Source organism: Mesoplodon bidens (assembly GCF_964165515.1).
Source record: "Mesoplodon bidens genome assembly, chromosome: 4".
In the NCBI taxonomy this organism is placed as follows: domain Eukaryota; kingdom Metazoa; phylum Chordata; class Mammalia; order Artiodactyla; family Ziphiidae; genus Mesoplodon; species Mesoplodon bidens.
In genome coordinates, this window is record NC_138160.1 from 43,744,590 (window position 1) to 43,768,505 (window position 23,916).

The 23,916-nt window shown below is 36.1% G+C and overlaps 1 protein-coding gene across 1 annotated transcript in view; it reads right to left on the reverse strand.

Moving 5' to 3' along the window:
• Positions 1–870: 870 nt before the first annotated feature.
• The window catches only part of DHX29 (DExH-box helicase 29), a 45,755-nt gene continuing 22,709 nt past the window's right edge, over positions 871–23,916 (reverse strand). Inside the window, exons 12-27 of the mRNA XM_081231524.1 lie at positions 22,819–22,962; positions 20,792–20,968; positions 19,393–19,533; positions 18,002–18,146; positions 17,757–17,874; positions 16,663–16,747; positions 15,039–15,127; positions 13,748–13,876; positions 13,578–13,653; positions 12,643–12,867; positions 11,206–11,342; positions 10,705–10,798; positions 5,654–5,956; positions 4,725–4,856; positions 3,505–3,601; positions 871–1,158 (exon numbers count right to left, since the gene is read on the reverse strand). Of these exons, the coding sequence (XP_081087650.1) occupies positions 1,112–1,158; positions 3,505–3,601; positions 4,725–4,856; positions 5,654–5,956; positions 10,705–10,798; positions 11,206–11,342; positions 12,643–12,867; positions 13,578–13,653; positions 13,748–13,876; positions 15,039–15,127; positions 16,663–16,747; positions 17,757–17,874; positions 18,002–18,146; positions 19,393–19,533; positions 20,792–20,968; positions 22,819–22,962 (2,139 nt within the window). The 3' untranslated portion in view covers positions 871–1,111. The remainder of the gene's footprint in view (positions 1,159–3,504; positions 3,602–4,724; positions 4,857–5,653; positions 5,957–10,704; positions 10,799–11,205; positions 11,343–12,642; positions 12,868–13,577; positions 13,654–13,747; positions 13,877–15,038; positions 15,128–16,662; positions 16,748–17,756; positions 17,875–18,001; positions 18,147–19,392; positions 19,534–20,791; positions 20,969–22,818; positions 22,963–23,916) is intronic.

Here is a 23,916-nt window from a genome sequence, read left to right on the forward strand (position 1 = left end):
ATAAAATATATGTTACATATACAAATACATACAAAATGTATGTTAATCGGCTGTTTATGTTATCAGTAAGACTTCTGGCCAACAGTAGGCTGTTCGTAGTTAAGTTTTGGGGGAGTCAAAAGTTACAGGCAGATTTTTAGCTGCATGGAGGATTGGTACCCCTGTGTTGTTCAAGGGTCAACTATATTCACTGAATGCCTACTATGAGAGTCAAGCAATTAGACTACGTTCCTACTCAATTCTCATCTTTTGTCCTTCAGATACAAGTTCTGCCTTTGGTTTACACAAAAATATATTTGAAGTTCCTTAACGATCTTGATGGAAAATTCCTCTACATAATCAAGATGGAGCTTCAAAGATCCTCAGTAAGTGAAACAAATGAAACCACTGAAGAATTTCTAAGCATGTTTTACTGTCTCCAAGTTACCGACCTTATCAATCCAATTATGGGTACAAAAAGGGTTCAAGAGCAGTGATATCAAAGCTTGTGACTGAGGAAAATGGTGCAAGCTACGCACCCCTGAGTTGACAGCAGCATTAGCTATAGCTGCCTATCCTCCAGCACTACATCTGTGTACTTAGTGAATGTTACTGATACAGGTGGCATCTATTAATAGTGTGAACCTTATTAGGTTTTGACTCTGAGTATCAAATATTAAAAAAGTGAAGTTGTTCCTTTTTGTGAAAATTCAATTACAACTGGTTTTGGAGCTCATTTTCTCCGCTGGGTCAAGAAGGTCTAAACTCTCTAGACGTCAAGGACTGATAGAGAGGATGAGGTGGGTTCAAAGAGAATCACAACACAAAGTTATAGATACTATAGACACAGACCCTGCCCATAAGGCAAATAATGATGTATACAACGTGGAGGATACCAAAGAATTTATTGTAAATGTAGTGGCAAATGCATTGAGAATAATCATCATTAAAAAGGAATTCGAAAATTACACGTTTAAAGTATGTGCTTTTTTCCACCACCTTTACCTTATGGCTAGTACCAACATTTTAAGTACTGAAATACTTAATGGGATGGTCCATTTTCACGTAATTTCATGACTTGGTCTTCATCTTAATTGTTAAAGCAGTTGACCATGAATTTCAGTTTCAATTATTATTCTGTTTTTATCAATTCGGTAATGATCTGTAGAATCTTGTCATCTGGATGGAAGGAGAAAAAATTCCCATGAATAAACTCATCACTGACTAATTTTCCAATATATACACATGTAAACCACAGATATACTTCATTAAAAGATTCTTTTAAATTAGAATACAGAATTAACATCAGCAATATTCACTATAAAACTAGAGATGCCTCTATAATATAATTTGTTGCCATACAAATATTATTTTAATTATCATTAGAGTTGTATTACACCTACTTTGATAAAAAGTAGGCAAAGGCCTGAAGAGATGATGTGATATAACTGTTGGTCCTTTATAAGGAATTATTTCCTTAAAAATTCTTTTAAGACAGAAGTTTCCTAACTTTTTCACCTGGCTCAAATATACTAAAGGCTTTTTGACTCTTCTATAAACTTCAGAACGTGTCAGGATTCCAACAGTATGGGCAAGGAATAAGGAACTCTTTAACCGTTTCTCCATGTTTAGTCCAAAGGAAACAAAGAAATTTAACTGGCAAGTGCTCTTGGAGAGGTGTCAATGGCAAAGTGACAGACCTCTCCACACAACAAAGGAATCAAACACCAATTAATCTGATGAATAGACCAATAGAGGCTATGTTATTTGCTAGAGGTTTTAACAGCTGCTTCCACTTTTAAACAGTTGGTCTGATATTGTGACTTCCTAACTACTCTCTGGATAGTTGTAATTATCAGGGCTCCAAGACTGAAATTCTGTGTCTTATTAGATACTTCAGTAAGAGAATGGTCTATGTTTCAATGATTGCAATGGAGAATTCTGATAATGGGGCCCATGGCCTGACACTCTGGTTCCTAGAGGCTACAGTGGCATTAAAAAAAAAAAAAAAAAAAAAAAGGAAAAGAAAGGTCACCTGCTGCAAGGGGAACACGGCAGGTCTAGAAAGAGCCATGATTTTTAGTTTGAGGAAGAGTAGAGTAAAAGAAAGTACAAGAGCAACTTCAGTTATTTCAACAGCTTGGTGTTATATCCCAACTTTTCTTATTATAAAGTCCAGAAAGAGGACACTAATGTACCTTATCCTCCCCCCAAGTCAAAAATATACGCTTCATCAGAGGGCAAGTTCTGCTTTCTCTTTTATGGCAAAGAGAAACACTGAAATCATTTTAAAATTCATTTTTCTTAATTTAAAAGTTGAGGTTCAACCTGTCCTTTATATCAACCTGTCCTTTATATAATGTAGTTTTTTCTAAGGCTGAGTTGTAGTGCACAAAGTTCCTCAAGAAAAGAGCTCACATCTCTTAATATGTCAAGACCTGATCTAAGTTTCCAGCAGTATAGGAAAACTAATACAGTTTAGCGCTTATTCATTCACCTTCAGTTATGCAAATAAACATAGAGTGTGAGGCTTCAGGGTAGTAGCACTAGACCAGTAGCTCCCCCCTTGCCTAACTATGAGAATTAACTGGGATACTTGTTAAATATAATCACATTGAACAATAAATCAATTCTTAACATCATTAAAAGCAGGAAAACCAAACTGATGTGATGCAATGAGAGGAATATAGCACCAACCAAAAAATATTCTTTTCCTGAAAATCTGATTCTAATCAACTCTCTAGATATAACTACCAGTTTACAGGAAATATAAGAAACAGAGAAACACATTAAATCAAAGCATGAAGATGCAACCACCCAAATCCTAAATGTCAGAAATTGTACCAGAAAAATAACCTAGTTTACTATAAATTTAAAAATGGGGAAGGTAGTAGAGGTGAAGTGTTACAGATTAAAAGAGATTACAAAATAATAACATGGCCATTGGCCTCTCCCACAGAGGAGATTCAGTATGCCTGGAGTAGGTCTTTGGACTTTGTATTCTTAACAACTGCCAGGATAATTCTGATTATTTGGCAAGTTTGGGAAACACTATACCAGACTAAGTGGCAACTCATGTGTCCACTGCAGATTTCTGTTGAAGGATAATGTACATATTTTATACAGACTAACAGCTCTGCATTTGTGAGAATGGTAGAGAAAACATGCTGGGAACCTCAGAGAAAGTCCCTCTTTCTTATTTTTTATAATAACTGTATCACTAGTTTACTAGTATGTAAACTAGTAGCAAAATGACAAATGCTCAGTTTTATCAACCTTTTTCTGTGAAATGGCCCGAAGTTTAGAAGTGAAGCTTAGAAGAGGAAGGAGTAAACCAGAAGAATCTTAAGAGGATAACTAGATTGTGAATAATGAAGAACTGTCTGTGCCTGATGGAATTCAGCATAAAATAAATTTTATTAAAGTAATTTTTAATCACATGGAATTTAAGCCTCAATGAGCTATAGTGTATGCCAGTGTTTAAAAGTACACTGTTTTCTACCTACATTATAATCAAACACTTACTTTCAAGGGACATCTTAGGATTTTCAAGCTTTTTTCTTAAAACAGAATCAATGAGAATTCTTAGCTGCTTGAAAATGACAGCTATCTTAACAGGTGCCTATTGAGAGGAGATGACAAATTGAACAATGTTAATCCCAGGGAGTGGGAATGTGTTTAAATAAAATCAAAGTAAGCATGTATACCTTACAATATGCTTTAGCACATCTTAACTTTAAAACGTTATGGGAAAAATATAAATAAATTACTTCCTGTAGCTAAGATACATAAACTTCAATTTCCTTATTAAGTACCCATAAATTTGATATCTCTTTCCAAAATAAAGCAACCATTATTTCAATTGTTTGCTTTCTTCTCTTACTAGTTTTTAAAATGAAATTTTAAAAAAAAGCTTTATTGAGGTATAATTTATAGATCATAAAAAATTCATTGTATACAATCCTATGATTTTTAGTTAATTTATAGAGTTGTGCAACCATCACCACAATCCAGTTATAGAACTCTACTACCACCTCAGCCTCTTTTGTGAGAACTGCACATATTTTTTAAGTTGCCTTTAAAATATACATTTCCAGTCTTAGACAAACAGCTATCATGGTACATCAGCACAATGTATTAGATTTGCTTAAACTGGTCAACGTTGATGAGTTACAGAGAAATAAACTTATTGCTGGTAGCACTGGTTGGTCTAATTTTTCCAGAGAAGAATGAAGAATGTGACAATATGCATTTAAGCTATGAATCTGTGTCTCTTTATAGGTGGCACAATATAGCGGAAGGAGCATGAGTTTGAGGATCAGATAGTTCTAGGTTTAAACCTTGCTCTACCATTAACAATCCATGTAACCTAGGTAAGTTATTTAACTTCTCACTGAGCTTAAGTGCCTTGTCTATAGAAAGAAACTATAGAAATTATCTAACAAGACTGTTAGGGTATTAAGTTAGGGATAAACCATGTAAAGTTAACTACTGAAGTATACAACACATGGCAAATTATAATTATTACTGACAATAAATGAAATCTGTAATAGCAATATAATTTGTTTTTCAAATTAAACAGATTTAAAACCATATAGGCAAGATAAAATAAGTAAGTTTTCTATTTTAAGTCAAATTATTGGAAGAAATTATGCAAACTCCAATAAAATTTTTAAAAAAACTACCTCAGTGGTACTGGAAGTAGAAATTTTAATATAATCAATAAGATCAGTTGTAGCATGTACCTGAAAATAGATCCAGCCATCAACAGAGAGAAGACGTTCTCGGTGTTGAACTTCTATGTCACCACCAAAAAGCAAAACTGGAAAAGGGGTTATTAGGGTAGTTTCCCTCAAATATACTCGGGCATACCTTATCTGCATAAAAATAGAGAGGAAAAAAAACACTTTAAAGCTTAAAAATATTAAAAATTCATTTATCTGTTTCATGTAAGCATTTTTCTATAATTTGCTACTATATATTTTAAACCAGGTTTTATAAAGCTACATGTCTACATTCTCTTATGTGCATAATTTGTCAATTTTATAATCATCACAGTCACCACCTGTGCATTTATACTATTAAAAGGATTTTAAACATTAATTGTAAGGCTGAATTATATACCTTGAACATAAATGAGACTATGAACAAGCAATTTTATGCTAATGCTGTTAAATAATTAACACAACAATAAAATTATGATTAAGTTTCAGAGTGTCTGGTTTCTAAAGCAAGGTTCAGCAATGGCCATTAGTCAGGAATTTGTTATGTTTTACACATTTAAGTTTGATGATATGCTGGGAGTTATTCAAGCCAATTCCTGAAATTATGGATCTTTATTAATTTAATGAACTATGATTCAAAAGGTTGACTGTTTTAATTGTAATCTACAAATATTTGCTATTAAATTATCTTAGGTTGCACTGTGATTCAAACTGTTGCCACATCATATATAGTTCTATCTCATCCCATATCTCCCTTATTTGGAAATGTGGAAAAAAGACATGTTATATGTTTTTGTTGAGAAACCGTGTACATCTTGATTTCAAATATAAACAAACATGAATAGCTCAATTTAAGAACCAAATACGGTATCTGCTGGGGATCCTAATTTCTTATGACTGATTTCTAGAATAATGCCCTGAATATTGGAATTTAAGAATGAGTACTTTACCTTCTCCTGGTATAAAAGCCATCCATAAGTTTGCAAATCTCGATTTACTGAGGATGGATGTACTTGTGCTTTGCCTTGGGCTGTCTCCACAATGCAAGCCAATTTTTCTGTAACATCAACTGATTTTGTATAGATTATCTTCCCCACATTGTCATACAGTCCAGCAGTAAGTACAGCTTTAAGAAGGGCAATTTCTTGGAAGGAAAGGGTCTGTGAGGCTCTGTTTCCTTCCAAGCCACTGGAAGTTGTAGATGATAAAAATCCTGCTGCCTTAACCAACTTTATTAACTCCTGCTTTACATCCTGGATTGGTTTGTTGAAAAGAGACAAGATCATAATTAAAATAGAGAAGGTACCAACCAACCTTGTATTTTATATTACTGTTTCCTATCAAAATTGACAGGACGCCAAAAAGCTAAAAACAGAATTACGACATGATCCAGCAATCTCACTCCTAGGCATATATCCAGAAAAAACAAAAACACTAACTCGAAAAGATACATGAATTGCAATGTTCATAGCAGCACCATTTACAATAGCCAAGATATGGAAAAAACCCAAATATCCATCAATAGACGAATGGATAAAGAAGACGATGTATGTATATACAATGGAATATTACTCAACCATAAAAAAGAATGAATTTTTGCCATTTGCTACAACTTGGATGGACCTGGAGGGCATTATGCTTAGTAAAATATGTCAGACAAAGACAAATACTGTATGTTATCACTTATATGTGGAATCTAAAAAATAAAACTAGTGAATATAACACAAAAAGACTCACAGACATAGAGAACAAACTAGTGGTTACCAGTGGGGAGAGGGAAGGAGGGAGGGGCAAGATAGGGATAGGGGACTAAGAGGTACAAACTACTATGTATAAAATAAGTAAGTTACAAGGATATATTGCCAGCACATGGAATACACCCAATATTTTATAATAACTATAAATGAACCATAATCTTTAAAATTTGTGAATCACTAGGTGATACATCTGAAACTTATTAATACTGTAAATCAACTATACCTCAATTAAAAGAAAAAGCCTTTGTGGAAATTTGGCATGCTAAAATTTTTCATTTATAGCCTTATTATAAACGTTAATATTTGTTAAATATTTTTCTAGTCTATCATATTACTAAGTAAAGCCAGCAGTATAAAGTATATATCTTGGGCTTCCCTGGTGGCACAGTGGTTAAGAATCCACCTGCCAATGCAGGGGACACAGGTTCGAGCCCTGGTCCAGGAAGATCCCACATGCCGCAGAGCAATGAAGCCTGTACACCACAACTACTGAGCCTGTGCTCTAGAGCTGCAAGCCACAAATACTGAGCCTGCATGCCACAACTACTGAAGCCCATGCTCCTAGAGCCTGTGCTCTCCAACAAGAGATGCCACTGCAATGAGAAGCCCACACACCGCAACAAAGAGGGGCCCCTGCTTGCTGCAACTAGAGGAAGCCTGTGCACAGCAACGAAGACCCAATGCATCCAAAAATAAATAAATAAATAAATAAATTTTTTTTAAAAGTATATATTTTTGTGCATTAGTCTTTGTATAAATAGTATTTTGTTAGTTTAGCAAACTGTTCAGATTATGCATTTTATTAATATCAGTTTATTTTCAAGTTTAGCACCAGCCAATACTTGTGAAGAAATGTCTTAATATATTACTATTCCTCAAGTTCCATAAATATCTAATATTATAGTAAAATTTTAGACGAAAGACGAAAAGACAACCCTCAGAATGGGAGAAAATATTTGCAAATGAATCAATGGACAAAGGATTAACCTCCAAAATATATAAACAGCTCATGCAGCTCAATATTAAAAAAACAAACAACCCAATCCAAAAATGGGCAGAAGACCTAAACAGACATTTCTCCAAAGAAGACATACAGATGGCCAAGAAGCACATGAAAAGCTGCTCAACATCACTAATTATTAGAGAAATGCAAATCAAAACTATAATGAGGTATAACCTCATACTGGTCAGAATGGCCATCATCAGAAAATCTACAAACAACAAATGCTGGAGAGGGTGTGAAGAAAAGGGAACCCTCTTGCACTGCTGGTGGGAATGTAAATTGATACAGCTACTATGGAGAACAGTATGGAGGTTCCTTAAAAAACTAAAAAAAGAATTATCATATGACCCAGCAATCCCACTTCTGGGCATATATCTGGAGAAAACTGTAATTCAGAAAGACACATGCACCCCAATGTTCACTGCAGCACTATTTACAATAGCCAGGTCATGGAAGCAACCTAAATGCCTATCGACAGACGAATGGATAAAGAAGATGTGGTACATACACACAATGGAATATTACTCAGCCATAAAAAGGAACGAAATTGGGTCATTTGTAGAGATGTGGAGGGACCTAGAGACTGTCATACAGAGTGAATTAAGTCAGAGAGAAAAACAAATATCATATATTAACACATATATGTGGAATCTAGAAAAATGGTACAGATGAACCGGTTTGCAAGGCAGAAACAGAGACACAGATGTAGAGAACAAAAGTATGGACACCAATGGGGGAAAGCGGAGGCGGGGCAGAATGGACTGGGAGATTGGGGTTGACATATATACACTAATATGTATATAATAGATGACTAATAAGAACCTGCTGTATTAAAAAAAATAAAATTAAAAAAAATTTTAGTAAAAATAAAAGTGAAATCCTGCCATTTGCAGCAGTGTGGATGGATCTAAAGAGTATTATGCTTAGTGAAATAAGGCAGAGAGAGAAAGACAGATATTGTATGATATCACTTACTTGTGGAATCTAAAATAAACAAATGTATACAGCAAAACAGAGAGACTCACAGATACAGAGAACAAACAAATGATTACCAGTGGAGGAAGGGAAAGGGGGAGGGGCAAGATAGGAATGTGGAATTAAGAGATATACACTAGTATGTATAAAACAGACAAGCAACTAGGATATACTGTACATCACAGGGAGTTATAGCCATTATTGTGTAATAACCTTTAATGGAGTATAAACTATAAAAATACCAAATCACTATGCTGTATGCCTAAAATGAATAGTATGTTGTAAATCAACCATACGTCAATTAAAATTAACAGTATGCCAAATTTTTAGTTAACTACAGCCCATATTACATCAGGGAGGAAAAAAAGATACTGGAAAGTCAAGGATTAAATGGAGTCATCTGATTCCGTAACATCAACTGATTTTGTATAGATTATCTTCCCAAGACTTTAGATGTCATAAAATAAGAGTGTCTAAAATGTGAGAGCAATAAAAAAATGTACCTGAACGCATTTTCATTCAGTCTATTTACTTCCACAGTAGCTCTCCTTTCAACATTTTTACTCAATAAGGATGGTCACATAGAGAACAGTAAGGAAGAATTAGAGGACTCTGAACCTAGACTGCAAGAACCTTCTTCATTTGTCTCTGGGAAACATTTTAATTTCCTAAAGAACTCTGACAAAGTTTATTAATGGCAACAATCTAAACTTGTTGCCTAAAATCTTTTTCTACCTCTAGTAGTGCCAATCAACTAAAATACTACAGGGAGGATGAGCATTTTTAAGTAAACAGGATACAAGTGATTAAAAGGTGAAGTGTACATTTAGGATTTACTTTAGGCTTCTGGTTTGTTGGGACTTAAGGGACTTTAAGTCCAGGAGAGGAAAGACCAAACAGACAGTTGCTGCCACACCACAAGGCTGGTAAAGAGATTGAAAACCTTGCAGCCCAGGGGAGGTGAAGAAAAGGCTCACAGAGGGAAGGGAGTGGGAGGCAACTTGGAGGTTGGGAGGAAGTGGAGTGGAGATAAAGGAGTGTTGATTAGCTCTCCATGTCTTGAACCCCAGTCAGCTGGCCCAGAGGCATCTGTTTCTTCAATTTATCCCTTTTTCTGCTTCAAGAAGGACAAAGTTTATTCCACTTAGCAAAGTCCCTGCTGTCATCTCAGCAGTTATTTATTTTTTCTTGCATTCTTCAAGTCTACTGCATATCTGACATTATAGAAGTACACCGTTAGGCTAATCTAATAATCTAGTTTTTATTTATTAATTCAAAAATATTGACTAAGCACCTAATAGATGCTTAGGTACTAGGTTCAGCAGTTATTTTAAATCACACACACAAAAATTGGTCAAATTATATGGGAATAAAAAATATTTTTTAACCTTTTAAAATATGAGCATAGAATAGGGGAATTATGTGAGAGGTTATGGGAATTATGTGAGAGGTTATGAATACTTTTATAGCATGTCTGCACTAAACACCACTTCCCTTTAAATGTACTAAACTTGAGACATATCAATCAAACAATGTGTGGACCTTGTGTGGATCATGATTTGAACTAGCTGTAAAGAAACATTTATGAGATAATCAGGGATATTTAAATATTGTATAGTTGATGATATTAAGGAATTATTTTTTAAGGCATGGTAACGTTAAAGAAAAAAACAGTCCTATACTTCAGAGATATATAACAATCTGACGCCTGGGATTTGCTTCAGAATAATCTAGAGGGCAGATAGTGGATTAACGGAAGTATAAGTAAAACAAGGTTGAGCACCTGTTGATAATTATGGAAGTAGGAAATGAGTACCCAGGAGTTCCCTATACTGTTTTGTATGTTTGAAAATTTCCATAATAATTAAAAATAACAGCTGATTATCAGAGTTGAGAAAACCTATAGAATATCCCCAATTCAATGCCATTTTTTAAAATGAGAAACTGAGACTTAATTAACCTTCCCCAAGCTGAGCTGCTGAATAGACAACTATCCTAATTCCCAAGCTACTGTTATTTCTATGAAATCATGTTGCATCTTTGATCATTTCCTGAATATATTACGATTGTTACATACTATTTTGAATCACTGTGTAATACAGGTTAACTGCTGGGATAAACAAAACAAAAAATCACAAATTTATTAATTCAGCAAATGTTTATTAAACCCTTACTATGTGTCAAGTACAATACTAGGCACTTCTTTTTCCAAATTAATCCTATTGACTATGTGACCCTGAATCAAGATAGTTGCATTAAGACCTACCTCTAGGGTTAACAGTGATGTTCTATTAAGAAAGTTCCTCCGGCAATATGCTATTTCAGAACGATAGCCTCCTTCTTGCCGTGCTTTCTTCCATCTACATAAGTAAAATGACGAAATTTTAATATGTTTCCAAACTCTTTTTCAGATTACTAACCAAAGCTTTAATTACCTTATAATCATATCAAAAGAGGAAGTTTTAGGAACTAGCCAATTGTATGTAAGAATTTCAATTACAATACAGATATTTTTTGTTCATGTATAACAGTAAATTAATAACTTCAAATACAAGGTAATATACACATAATAATAGAGTACATTGTTCATAAATTTTAGGATTATAAAAATGTGAATCTTTAAAATAATTCAACTTGACAGATGCAGTAACTAAAAATAAATTTAAATCTTAAATGTATCCTTTTAATAAAAGTCAAAAATAAATTTTTTTAAAAAGTAAATACCCTCAGGTTTGACCTACTGACAAAACCCAGATTATTTATTTACCCCAGATATGCATTGTAGATCGTCAGATGGTCTGAATCTGCCATAGCCAAAGCTGATTTTGCAAGATCCGCTTCATCTTTTCGACCAATTGGTGTGGTAAAAGGAGACTTCTCTGTCATAACTGCAGCTAGTGTTGCCTATCCATAAATAACCAAAAACTTTTATCATTAAGGAGGTATATATTGAAAGCTGATTTGAAATAGAAAGCAAATCATAAAACAATTGCACTTTCAAGTTGCATGTTTCTTCTTTTCAATTTAACGTGTTCTATAATAGCTACGTATTTTCATTTTAATTAGTTACTTTTAGTTTCATTTTATGGAATTTTAAACATTTATCACTTTACGTTACACCATCTTTGTGGGTAGTGAAGTAATACCACCAGAATCAGAGATTTTAAAAAATGAATATTTGTGTGATTTATAGTCTGTCACACAGTTAAAAGAAATCCCTCAATCACAGCTCAGAGATCTTGACTCCTAGCCTGAATTTCCATTGCCTGCAATGCTCTTTAAATACTTCTTACATAATCTGGACTACATAACAACCCATTTGTTGTTGTTGCAGCTTTTCAGATCAACTGTCATGGCAGAGGATATTTCTTGGACTCAACACAATTCTGGTGAGTATCTATATCTGATACTAGAAAAAAAGAGACTAGAGTAAGTCATACTCTCTCCACTTCATTTTCAAACAGCCTTGATTTATAGTCCCAGAAAAGGCCACAACTTGATAGAGCTGGAAAGTTGGAATGGCAGAGCATGCATATGAGCCAAGAGATTCAGACAGAGTCACCAAGTTTGTTAATTCTGAGATAATTTGAGAAAACAGAATTGCTGGTAATTGCTAGCTCAGAAAAAAGGAAGTTTTTTTTTTTTTTTGCGGTACACAGGCCTCTCACCGTTGTGGCCTCTCCCGTTGCGGAGCACAAGCTCCGGACGCGCAGGCTCAGTGGCCATGGCTCACGGGCCCAGCCACTCCGCGGCATGTGGGACCCTCCCGGACCAGGGCACGAACCCGTGTCCCCCGCATCGGCAGGTGGACTCTCAACCACTGCGCCACCAGGGAAGCCCAAAAGGAAGTTTTGATTCTACTTATGTGTGGAGTTCAAAACGCTCTAAGAATCACTTACTATATATTCAATTAAGTAAATATTTCAAGTGGGATGTTTGATAGCAGAAGTCTAGACAAGCCAAAACCCTTTTACAAAATAGTACCTACAATACACTTAGTAAATGGATGATTTTCTTGTATATAAATATAAAGAGTTAAATATTCAAAAATTCTCATTAAGCATTTAGATTTCCTGGTTTTAATGTTAGCACAGACAATCTGTTTAGTTAAAAAAAATAAAAGTTAAAATTTGTTTCTAAACTTAATACTTCCCCAGCCAAAATGATATTTACAGTGAAGAAGCAGCAGTGTTGTTTGTCTTACCACTGGATCAAGACAGCCAAAAATGGCACCAAAAATAAGCATCTTGCCAATTTTGACATTCACAGGCAAAGCTGCAAGGTGTTGGCCCAATGGAGTCAGTTTAGGTTCATTTAGTTCACAAGCTCCAATTTTTCGGAGTAAATTCATTGCATTGCTGATTACTTGAAGTTGAGGAGGATCTAAAGCTTTGGAGAGGAAATCTTCAGGAGAACCAAGATTGCATTTCTGCAGATTGAAAAAGTGATAAATTAGTATGTGATCAGAAAGAATTAACAAAGAGATGGTCAAACTGGAACTTAATTTAAGTAAAATTTTAAGCAAAGAGGATAAATGTCTGTGTCTATTAAGGGAGTAGGAAAAAGGATGAGATCTTCCAGTCCATATCTTTAGTTTCTTCATTTCTGATTTTTACAGAATCAAAAATCTGAGAACTGAAAGATATTATAGATCTTTCAGAGTAGGAAACCTTTGGTCTAGGCCAGGATTTCTCAAGTCCAGCTCTATTGTTATTTGGGGCCAGGTAATTCTGTTTTAGGGGACCGTGCTGTTCATTGTAGAATGTTTAGCAGCATCCCTGGCCTTGACCCACTAGATGTCCATAGCATGGTCTCCCTCTCCTCCCAGTTCTGACAACCAAAAATGTTTCTTGACATTCCAGTTTTTCCCTGGTGAGCAATATCATCCTCAGTTGAGAACTACTGGTCTAGGTTATGAGTCTATATTTTCATCTATAAAGTATGAGCCCCTATGGCAGACTTAAAGCACAGTGGGTTTACTTATAAAAGATGGGGGAAGGGGGCATTTATTAAAGAGTAAATAAAATACTTGAAAATGTAGAGCAACAGAAGGTAAGATAAGTTTAAGTCTTCTTCCCCCCCGCCCCGCCCAGAAAGGGGTGAAGAACAAAAAACTCATCTAAATTCCTTTGGGATTACCATAATATGAAGACATAATTCCTCCAAAGGCACACGCAAGATTTCAGGAACAGCATAGTCCATAAAGCCTTCAAATCTGCAAAATAAAATAAAATAATACTAAATACATACTATCAGAAATGTCACACTGTACTGGTTTATGTGTTCTTAATTTCCGGGCTATGCCATACCTTTCTCTCGTGTACATTCGGAAACAGAAGCCACCTCTGACGCGCCCAGCTCTCCCCTGGCGCTGCAGAGCACTTGCTTTGCTGACAAACGTCTCCACCAAAGAACTCATCTGACTGCTTTCATGGTACCTAGAGAAATGTTTTAGGAGAGGATATGTAGATAATTGACTGAAATCAAAATCTGAAAGAACTGGAAATATTTGACTCTAAAATTAAGTTGAGGGCTTCCCTGGTGGCACAGTGGTTGAGTCCGCCTGCTGATGCAGGGGACACGGGTTTGTGCCCCGGTCCGGGAAGATCCCACATGCCACGGAGCGGCTGGGCCCGTGAGCCATGGCTGCTGAGCCTGCACGTCCGGAGCCTGTGCTCCGCAACGGGAGAGGCCACAACAGTGAGAGGCCCGCGTACCGTAAAAAAAAAAAAAAATAAGTTGAAGATTAGAGTGCCCCTTAATTATGCAATAAGAATTCTTTGAGAGTTTGAGAAATGCCACTGTGAATGTTACAATTCAACGCACCTTTCACAAGATACAGTTCAACCCTGAAAACACCTCCTCTACAGGTACAATTAAAAAAATCAAGAGTTTATTTTGTACTGGATAGTCATACTCACTTCCAAATATTGCTCAAGTTTCCTAATATTAGGGACAGTGTATATAGATTACAATAGACTACTAAGGTGGTCTCCCTTATTTGTGAAATATAAACATTAAAACATTTATAAAGTAATAATCTTTCTGTTGAAGATTCAGTTAATGTATTATATGCCAATTACTATACTTTCAATTATGAAATTTTAATTTTTCCCATTTACATATGAGGAAACTGATGATTACAACTGATGGTCATATTACTTGCTCAAGATTATAGATCAGAGATTTATAATCCAACTCTGATTCTAAAACTCATGCTCTTTTTTTTGGTAATCCCATAAATAATGCTTTTGTAAAACATTAAGTTATAAACTAATTTACAAAATCTATGTTCTGAATATTTTCTCAGCACTTTTCTAAAAGTAGCAGGACATTGATATTACTTATGGGAAAACTGATGACATGAATTTTGACATTTATTCTCAGACATTTTAAACTTCCCTACAGTTTCTCTGAGACGTTTTGTTTTGGGCAGAATTAGGACATTTGAGATTTTCCTGATATGATTCTGTGATCTAGTGCTTGCTTCAGCAGCACATGTACTAAAATTGGGATGATTCTGTGATGTCTCCTAAGAATTCAAGAGTCCCAAGCCCTTTTCAGGTTAAAAATGTTTTGATTTGGAAAATTCAAACTTACTTATTTTCTTTTGTTCTTCCGGTATCAATTACAAATACAACATCTGGAATAGTGATACCCGTCTCTGCAATATTTGTTGCTAAAACAATCTGAAAATAAAAAGCCAAAACATTTAGGTAACAACTTTCAGCCATGTGCCATCATTTAAACTTCTTTGGATAGTTTAGCCAATGAATTTTTAAAAATGAATTTCAATTTTATTTACAAAAATTCACAATCTAATTGCTATTACTGTGTAAGCTAAATTTGCTCTAATTAATTTTATCATCTTAGCTTATTAATTAAAGTTACAGATTCTTATTCCAACAAAAATACCATTCCCCTAATTCTAGTCAGTCATCTTAAAAATGACATATATGGAATGAGAAATTGGATCAGAGAATGGAGACTGCTCAGAAGAAACTTCACAGTTAAGTAGAAAAAAAAAGTAATAGTTCTTCAGTAAGAAGAACTGGTGGGTTGTTGCCCTGGCTCTGCTACTTATTAGCTCTGTGACCTGGGCAAGTCATTTTACCTCTCTGGCCTCCAATAACCTGACCTGCAAATTACAAGGTAGAAATAGATGATTTCTTAAGTCCCTTTCTAGCTCAAAATTTCTTAATGGTGATGGCTGAATAGTGCAATCTTCTTGTGGCTTTTTTGTTTGTTTGTTTGTTTGTTTTCTGTTGAGTCCTTGGAGGTAAAACATTTAGGAAATTCTAGGTCAAATTCAATATATTATGGCTCTATCTCAATACTGATTGCTTGGTTTTCTTACTCATTTATCCTAGGAAACAGAACCCAAATTATTAAGATTTAGATGGGACCTAGGTGATCAAATTTTTTAGAGGTGGAATTCTTTTCTTAAGATAAAATGTTACAGGGAAGCCAAATGTTACAGATCAGAGCACACAGCCTCTGAACCCCTGGAGTTTTCAGAGCACAGTTAGAAAACCGTAAATTTAATCCAGCTCCTGTTTAAAGATGAGAAAGGAAGTTGAGTGGGTTGCCAAAGGTCACAGACATGGCAGCAGCTTAGGGACAAGAACCCAGGCCTCCTGCATTAGAGTCCAGGCTCTTGCTGGGAGCGCTGTGTTCCCCAGAGTTTCTACATTGTGCTCGTCTTTGCCCCCGCCTAAGAAAGGGTCAAAATCTGAGAAACTCTCTTTGCCAAGTATCTCTTTATTCAGCATCCGAACAGAGGAGACGATGAAAATACTTAGATTGTTTCCTAACCTAATGGTCTCTGTATTGCAAAAATAATCAGGGATGAGTAGCAAAGAGAACAAAAAAGAATCCTCCCAGGATTCAAGTAGCTCCTGATATCCAACATCCTTTGTGGTATCTTATTTAAGGAACAGTAGTGATTTTTCTTTTCATAAGCAACACCCATGCCATATTTTTAAACTACCACTCCCCTAAAGTTATTAATAACATATAATATAAACATAAACACCTAATATAATATAAATTGAATTTTAATATTGGGTTCACTTTTGATTATGTTAAGCTGCAGAGCATCTGGAGTCTGCATGAATTATAAAGCACTTAATATTAATAACTGTCTTTGATGGTAAAAAGTCGTAACACTTTTATGAAATATTCTCAGTTGGATCACATATAAATTTGCTGTACTGAATTTTACCTTCCTGACTCCTTGAGGAGGAAGTGTGAACGCTGCAGCTTGATCTTGAGTTGAAAGAATAGAATGCAGAGCTATCACTTTATATCTGAAAGTTAAAATCATAGTTCTTAGCAAGAGTTTCTCTTTAGAAGACACTGCAAAGAATAACAAAATTTATTTGCAAATAGAAAGCAATTTTTAAATTTTTTATTATGAAAAATTTTAAACACACACAAAAGTTCTGAAAATGGTACAATGAAACCCCATATATACTCATCAAAGAGAAAAAACTTAATATGAAAGAATTATACGGAATGTAGGGTTTAAAGAATTTTTAAAATATATTCTGATGCTGAAGTGATAACCATCACAGCAGTAATAAACTGTATCAAAACAGGCATAGTAAAAAGCCAATTCAATATGTATGGATGGGCTTCCCTGGTGGCACAGTGGTTAAGAATCCACCTGCCAATGCAGGGGTCACGGGTTCGAGCCCTGGTCCGGGAAGATCCCACATACCCTGGAGCAACTAAGCCCGTGCGCCACAACTACTGAGCCTGCGCTCTAGAGTCCACAAGCCACAGCTACTGAAGCCCATGCACCTAGAGACCGTGCTCTGCAACAAGAGAAGCCATCGCAACGAGAAGCCAGCGCACTGCAATGAAGAGTAGCCCCTGCTCGCCGCAACTAGAGGAAAGCCCGCACGCAGCAATGAAGACCCAACGCAGCCAAAAATAAATAAATAAATCTATTAAAAAGGAAAAAAAAGTGCTTCAAAGATATTAAAAAAAAATGTATGGATGATAAACTGCAATGCTGTTAGGGTTTTGCACCATCCAGTGGGCTGGGGAGGGGAGTCACCATCTTACTCTTAACCACAGGATTCCCTCTGCTTAATCATATTGAGAAAATAAAACAAATGTAGAAATAGTACCTAAAAATTTTAGTAGATAAAATGCTATAATAGAAATGTTAAAAAAAAAAAAAAAGAGCTTTGCCATGGACAATTTTAACTAAAGGTGAAAAGACTTTGAAAGTTCTGATCAAGAGTTTTAATGTGCGAAACATTTTTCTGTTTTAAAACTACCAGGAATGTAATGAAGATCTGTAGTTACCGTTCTGAAAAAAATCTTCTGTCAGTTGATAAGAGATCATACAACTGTTGAATATGAGCAAGGCCTGGTAAAAAGATCAGAACTGCTCCTTCAACATTTTTGAACTGGGGACTTCTGTCTGAAATTTTTAAAAAGATACAATATTCAAAAATAAGGAACAGCATATAAGATATTAATAGAGCATCTCCAGTTAGTAGAAAAGTTTTATCAAAACAAATAGAGACACATTAGAAATAGATACATACCTAAATATGTAAGAAGTTCCAAAATGAGATCCAGGTTGATTTTATGAGGATTCATGTAGAGAATAGCATGCTGAGTGCGGCTGCTGTACTTTTGGTAAAATGGATTTAAATCGTCACTTGTTCCAGTCTGAACTGGGATGTATTCCTAAAAGAAACACAATCAGAAAAAAGCCGAACAAAAATATTATGTATTTTTATAAGACAAAGAAGGAAAAAAGGAGCTATTTGCATTCATTCAAATCTGTATTTTCTCATTGTCACTATTATTTTGTTAAAATATAGCAAGAATACAATTTTTAACAGAATTAAAGTATTACAAAATTTCATCTCACCTATTAATTTCATTTTATACAGCCCCCTTAAGTATAGCAAACCTTTTTATCTTGGCATGTAAACCCTAAATTAAAAAAGAAATGAAGAAAAACAGAACAATGGAAGCATTGTTCTGTGGCAGCTGGAAAGCACCCTGGCCAAGAGAGGTCATAATAACTTTATTAAGTAATTTACACCTGCCTCATTCCTTCTAGATTCTACTTTGGTTGCTGAATTCCAATCATCTTCTCTGAAATACCACTTTTAATTTTTTAAAGTCTTTCTTTAGTTTCTAATTTCTATCTCTGCAGTTTTAGGGAAAGATTTTAGTTTTTGCTTCCTTGGTTTATCTGCTTAACTAAAGGATAAAGTAACTTCTACTTTGTGCTTCCATTAGATGAATGAAATATTGTGGATATAATGAAAATACTGTATATAGTACCACTGGCCAAAATGCAGGATAATGTAGCTTTTGTGATATTTCTGAAATTATGTCACTGAAAGTAAATTAACTCTCTATGAAGATCTGTGCTTGCCCTGGATAGTATAGAGCTAAGGTTGGCTCATGTCAGGACAGAGGCTGCTAGGAAAACCAATGGCAAGGATCTAGATTTGGGTCCGGCCCCATCCTGACTATCTAAGGTGTTGAGATAGAGTAAATATCGTAAGCCAAACACTAGAGTCAGTGAAACAAAGATTTAAAGAAATGACCTTTAAAATTTGCTCATAATCATATCTGTTCTTCTACCAGATTATATTTGAATGCACTGTGTCAGCCATGTTTTTTTTTTTTTTTTTTTTTTTTGCGGTACGCAGGCCTCTCACTGCTGTGGCCTCTCCCGTTGTGGAGCACAGGCTCCGGACACGCAGGCTCAGCAGCCATGGCTCATGGGCTTAGCCACTCCGCGGCATGTGGGATCTTCCTGGACCGGGGCATGAACCCGCGTCCCCTGCATCGGCAGGCGGACTCTCAACCACTGCGCCGCCAGGGAAGCCCTCAGCCATATTTTAAAACTCTTACGGCAGTTTGTGCCCTGGATATCACAATCAGATGTCTTTCAAAAATGTTTTATTTTTACCTGATACTTTTTTATTCCCCCTGCTTTGCCTGTAACATTAACGGTTATTTCTTCTTCCTCCTCCAGAAATTTCTGACAATATTCTGAGTCTTTCTCCAGGACAAAGCCTGTTTCTTCTATTATATCTTCAAGATGAAAAACCTGCATAGATTAAGGCATATAAATAGTGAACTCAAATTCATTTCAGTAAATATCATTTTAAAGAGAACAAGGGATTGTTACCTTTTGAATGTCACCAAATGCTAATTTAGAATATTACGAAAAAAGCTTTTTTCTGCATTTATTGGTAGTGAAGAACTTGGCTGATGTAGATGGATCTATTCCTAGTAGTCTCAGGACAAAGCACATTAAGGTGTGTATATTTTTTACATGTGAAAACCAATTAAAAGAGCAGCCTTTATCAGCTGAACCAAAAGGGCAAACATTAAGAATAGAAGGAAGCTTCAAAGACAAGCCTAAATTTGAGGGATGGGTGAAAAAGGAGTTCCTTATTGATAGGCAGCTACCCCCAATCTGGATGTAATGCCTTTGCTATGGAAGTCTGTTTTACGCTATGTACCTCTGAGGTATGTTGTTCGTCAGCAGAATCCTCCTTCCAGCCCACTCACCCTCAGTCAAGGCAGCACCAGCCATCTGATTCCCAAGGCCATCTCCAGGTCCTCCCCCCATCTCTCTCTTTTTTAAAATTAATTAACTTAGGGGCTTCCCTGGTGGCGCAGTGGTTGAGAGTCCGCCTGCCGATGCAGGGGACACGGGTTCGTGCCCCGGTCCGGGAAGATCCCACATGCCGCGGAGCGGCTGGGCCCGTGAGCCATGGCCGCTGAGCCTGTGCGTCCAGAGCCTGCGCTCCGCAAGGGGAGAGGCCACAGCAGTGAGAGGCCCGCATAACGCAAAAAAAAAAAAAAAAAAAAAAAAAAAAATTAATTAACTTATTATTTTTTTTTTTTGGCTGTGTTGGGTCTTCGTTGCTGTGCGTGGGCTTTCTCTAGTTGCGGTGAGTGGGGGCTACTCTTCGTTGTGGTGTGCAGGCTTCTCATTGTCATGGCTTCTCTTGTTGCAGAGCACGGGCTCTAGGTGCGCAGGCTTCAGTTGTTGAGGCACGTGGGCTCAGTAGTTGTGGCTCGCAGGCTCTAGAGCCCAGGCTCAGTAGTTGTGGCGCACGGGTTTAGTCGCTCCGCAGCACGTGGGATCTTCCCCGGGCCAGGGCACAAACGTGTGTCCCCTGCATTGGCAGGCAGATTCTTAACCACTGTGCCACCAGGGAAGCCCTCCAGGTCCTTTCTTGACTTGCAATACCCTAGGAATCGTTCTAGGCTCAGACTTAAGGGCCTGTCTTCTGGTGACACTCACTGGTGGGAATGTAGTTTCTATTTACATATGCATTATAAAGAAAACTTACCTCAACAGGATAATTTCTTCCTGAAATTCTCAGAATAGGGCAGTGTATGAAATAGCTAGAAAACTTTTCACTGTCTACAGTGGCACTCATTAGAATCAAATGTAGATCAGAGCGTTTCTGTAAAATTTCCTTCAAGATAATTAGTAGGAAGTCTGACTGGACACTTCTTTCATGAACCTAGCATAAGGGGAACAAAAAAATCATAAGGTCAAGTAATAGGCTAAAACAATCAGACACTCAAATCTACTAAAAGTTAATCAATATTTACATATAGTCAGTACATGCAGAAAGAGAAGCTGTATGTTTCAAATAAGGCAGATCTTCAGAATTGAAAATAAAGTCACCCTCTAAAATTGAAGTCGGTAAAAATCAGTATATAATGAACAAGATTAGCTATGATAGTAGAACTCTACCTTAGGAGATGGTTTGTAAGTGTTCAGCTGATAAGATTAGGGTATCTCCCAATTTCACTTAGAAGCCAGTGTAACTCTTTAAGCGCTGCTACTAATATACACTGAACAGACATAAAACTGCAACAAGACAGATGGTTTATCCACTATGTAGAAAAAGGGGAATTTTGATTAGTAGGAATCTGACAGGTTCTCTATCAACTGTCTGAGAAAAAGGCTCTTATGCCCTTCCAACAGATGCATTTTAGGGATGAGAGCACTGTAAACCTGCTACAGAGCATAAAAAAACATGGGACATTGTCAGAACTCAATATCTGCTGGATGTACCAGTCTATGTTCCAACTTCCTGTACTGGAGTTACTTCTACTCCATTTTATTTTATGAGATTAAGGCAGCATACAAAAGATAGAATACATCAAGATAACAAAAATTAAAGCGGTTTTGATCATTCATTTGCTCAGAAGGGAGGCAACAGTGGTCAAATGTTCACTACAAACAGTACTAAGCATTGTGCTAGATGCTGGGGATTAAAAAATGACCAAGATAGTCTTTTCATTTCAGAGTTTACAGCCTTGGAAGAGGATACTGTAGAGGATGGTTTGAAATTATGTATGAAGGGTAGTTAATTTTTTTTTGGGGGGGAGGGGTCTAATATTCTTTTTTTGTTTGTTTTATATTTAATTTTTTTTAAATTGGAGTATAGTTGCTTTATAATGTTGTGTTAGTTTCTGCTGTACAGCAAGGGGTAGCTAATTCAGGTGGTCAGGAAGGCTACTAAGAGAGATCTGCCATCTGTGCTGAGAACTGAAATGAGTTGTAAAAAAAGGAGGAGAAAGGAACAGTATGATAAAGGGAGAAAAAGTAGTCATGGGACACAACTTGTGCAAAATCATGGTGGACAGGGGGATAATTATACATTTCAGGAAATAAACAAAAGTGATGACTTGAGCATGGGATGAGGAACGGGCAAGGGACTGAGCTGGTGAGGTACTCAGTAATCTGCCCTTATGAGGTCTTGTAAACCGTGTTAAGGAGCTGAGACTTTATCCTAATGAGTCAGGGTAATGAGTAAGATATTTCAAAGCAGGGGGATCATGTGGTCTGAATTTTGTTTAAAAAAGATAACTCCAGCTATAATTGAAGAATGTAGTAGAAGAGAGCAAAACAGAAAGTAGGAAGTTTAATTAGAGGCTTTTGTACTAATTAAAAGAGATAATGGTAGCCTATATGAGGGCAATACCAGTGAATATGGAGAGGTAAATGAATGTGAGAAAAGTAAAATCAACGAAGTCTAGGTGATTGGATTTAGGGGATATGGGAGAAAGAAGAAGGAATAATCTTGGATGTTTTTACTTTGGTAGTTTGACCAGGATATTTATATCTGAAGCTCAAGAGAGAAAGATTTCCTGATGGATGAAACAGATCTGGGGAACCTCCTAAAATAGATGGTAATTTATATAGATACTGACATTTTTAAAAAAGAAAATTAAAAATGAGGATAAAACATTCATGCTTTAATAAGCATGAAGAAAATGTTAGCTAGTTTTAGAAGTAACATCTTTTTAATACAAAAATGTTTAGAATTTTTTTCTGAAGATGACTACAGAATCAACTCACCTCATCTACAATAACATGAGACACATTAGTTAGGAGACCATCTTCTTGAAGTTTTCTTAGCAAAACCCCTGTTGTACAGTAGAGTAACCTGGTAGATTCACTCACTCGAGACTCCATCCGGATCTGATATCCACACAAAGAATTCTGAAGGGAAAACACAAGGCCAAGATTAGAGTCTCACAAATGATCTAGGAAACAAGCTTTAAGAAGTACAGGTGCTGGGCCTCCCTGGTGGCGCAGTGGTTGAGAGTCCGCCTGCCGATGCAGGGGATACGGGTTCGTGCCCCGGTCCGGGAGGATCCCATATGCCGCGGAGCGGCTGGGCCCGTGAGCCATGGCCGCTGAGCCTGCACATCCGGAGCCTGTGCTCCGCAACGGGAGAGGCCACAACAGTGAGAGGCCCACATAACGCAAAAAAAAAAAAAAAAAAAAAAAGTACAGGTGCTGATCCTGCTACTATATGGAGCAGTCTAAGTAAATCTGTTTAGTGCAATTTATTACTTTCCCATGGTTTTCAATTATATAAAACTATAAAATTAGTTTCGGCAATTTTAAACAAGAAAAACCTTTTTTCAGTTTTGAAACAAAAAGCTGTTCACCTGCTTTGAGTACCATTAACATTATTATGAAAATATTAATAGATTTAATCAATTTCTTATCTTGGAGCAAAATATTGAGGTACCGAGGAAGAGAATTTTAGAGAAGCTCCTACAATTTGGTCTACTTTTCTATCAAGATCTCATAAAAGATGCAACCATTAAAAAACAGTGGTTCCTGATGGGAATCCTGAAGTCACTTCTATTCCCATCACATTTTCTTTCTCCTTCAGTCATTCCTTTGTTACACTTGTAAACATGTCTGTCATCCCCTTAAATTCCTAATAAGACAGAAATTGTCCTTTTTCCTCTTACATTTCATGAGAGAAACCAAGAAAAATTGCCAAATAAATTTTTTTTAATGAAGGGATACCTAACTTAAAGATAGAGACAAAGATGTTAAGTATCATATTTATAAAGAACAATTCAAAGTATAATTAAACTGAGTTATATGAACTGGGAATTCATTACATTTGGTTCTAAAGCAATTTTATTAATTCCT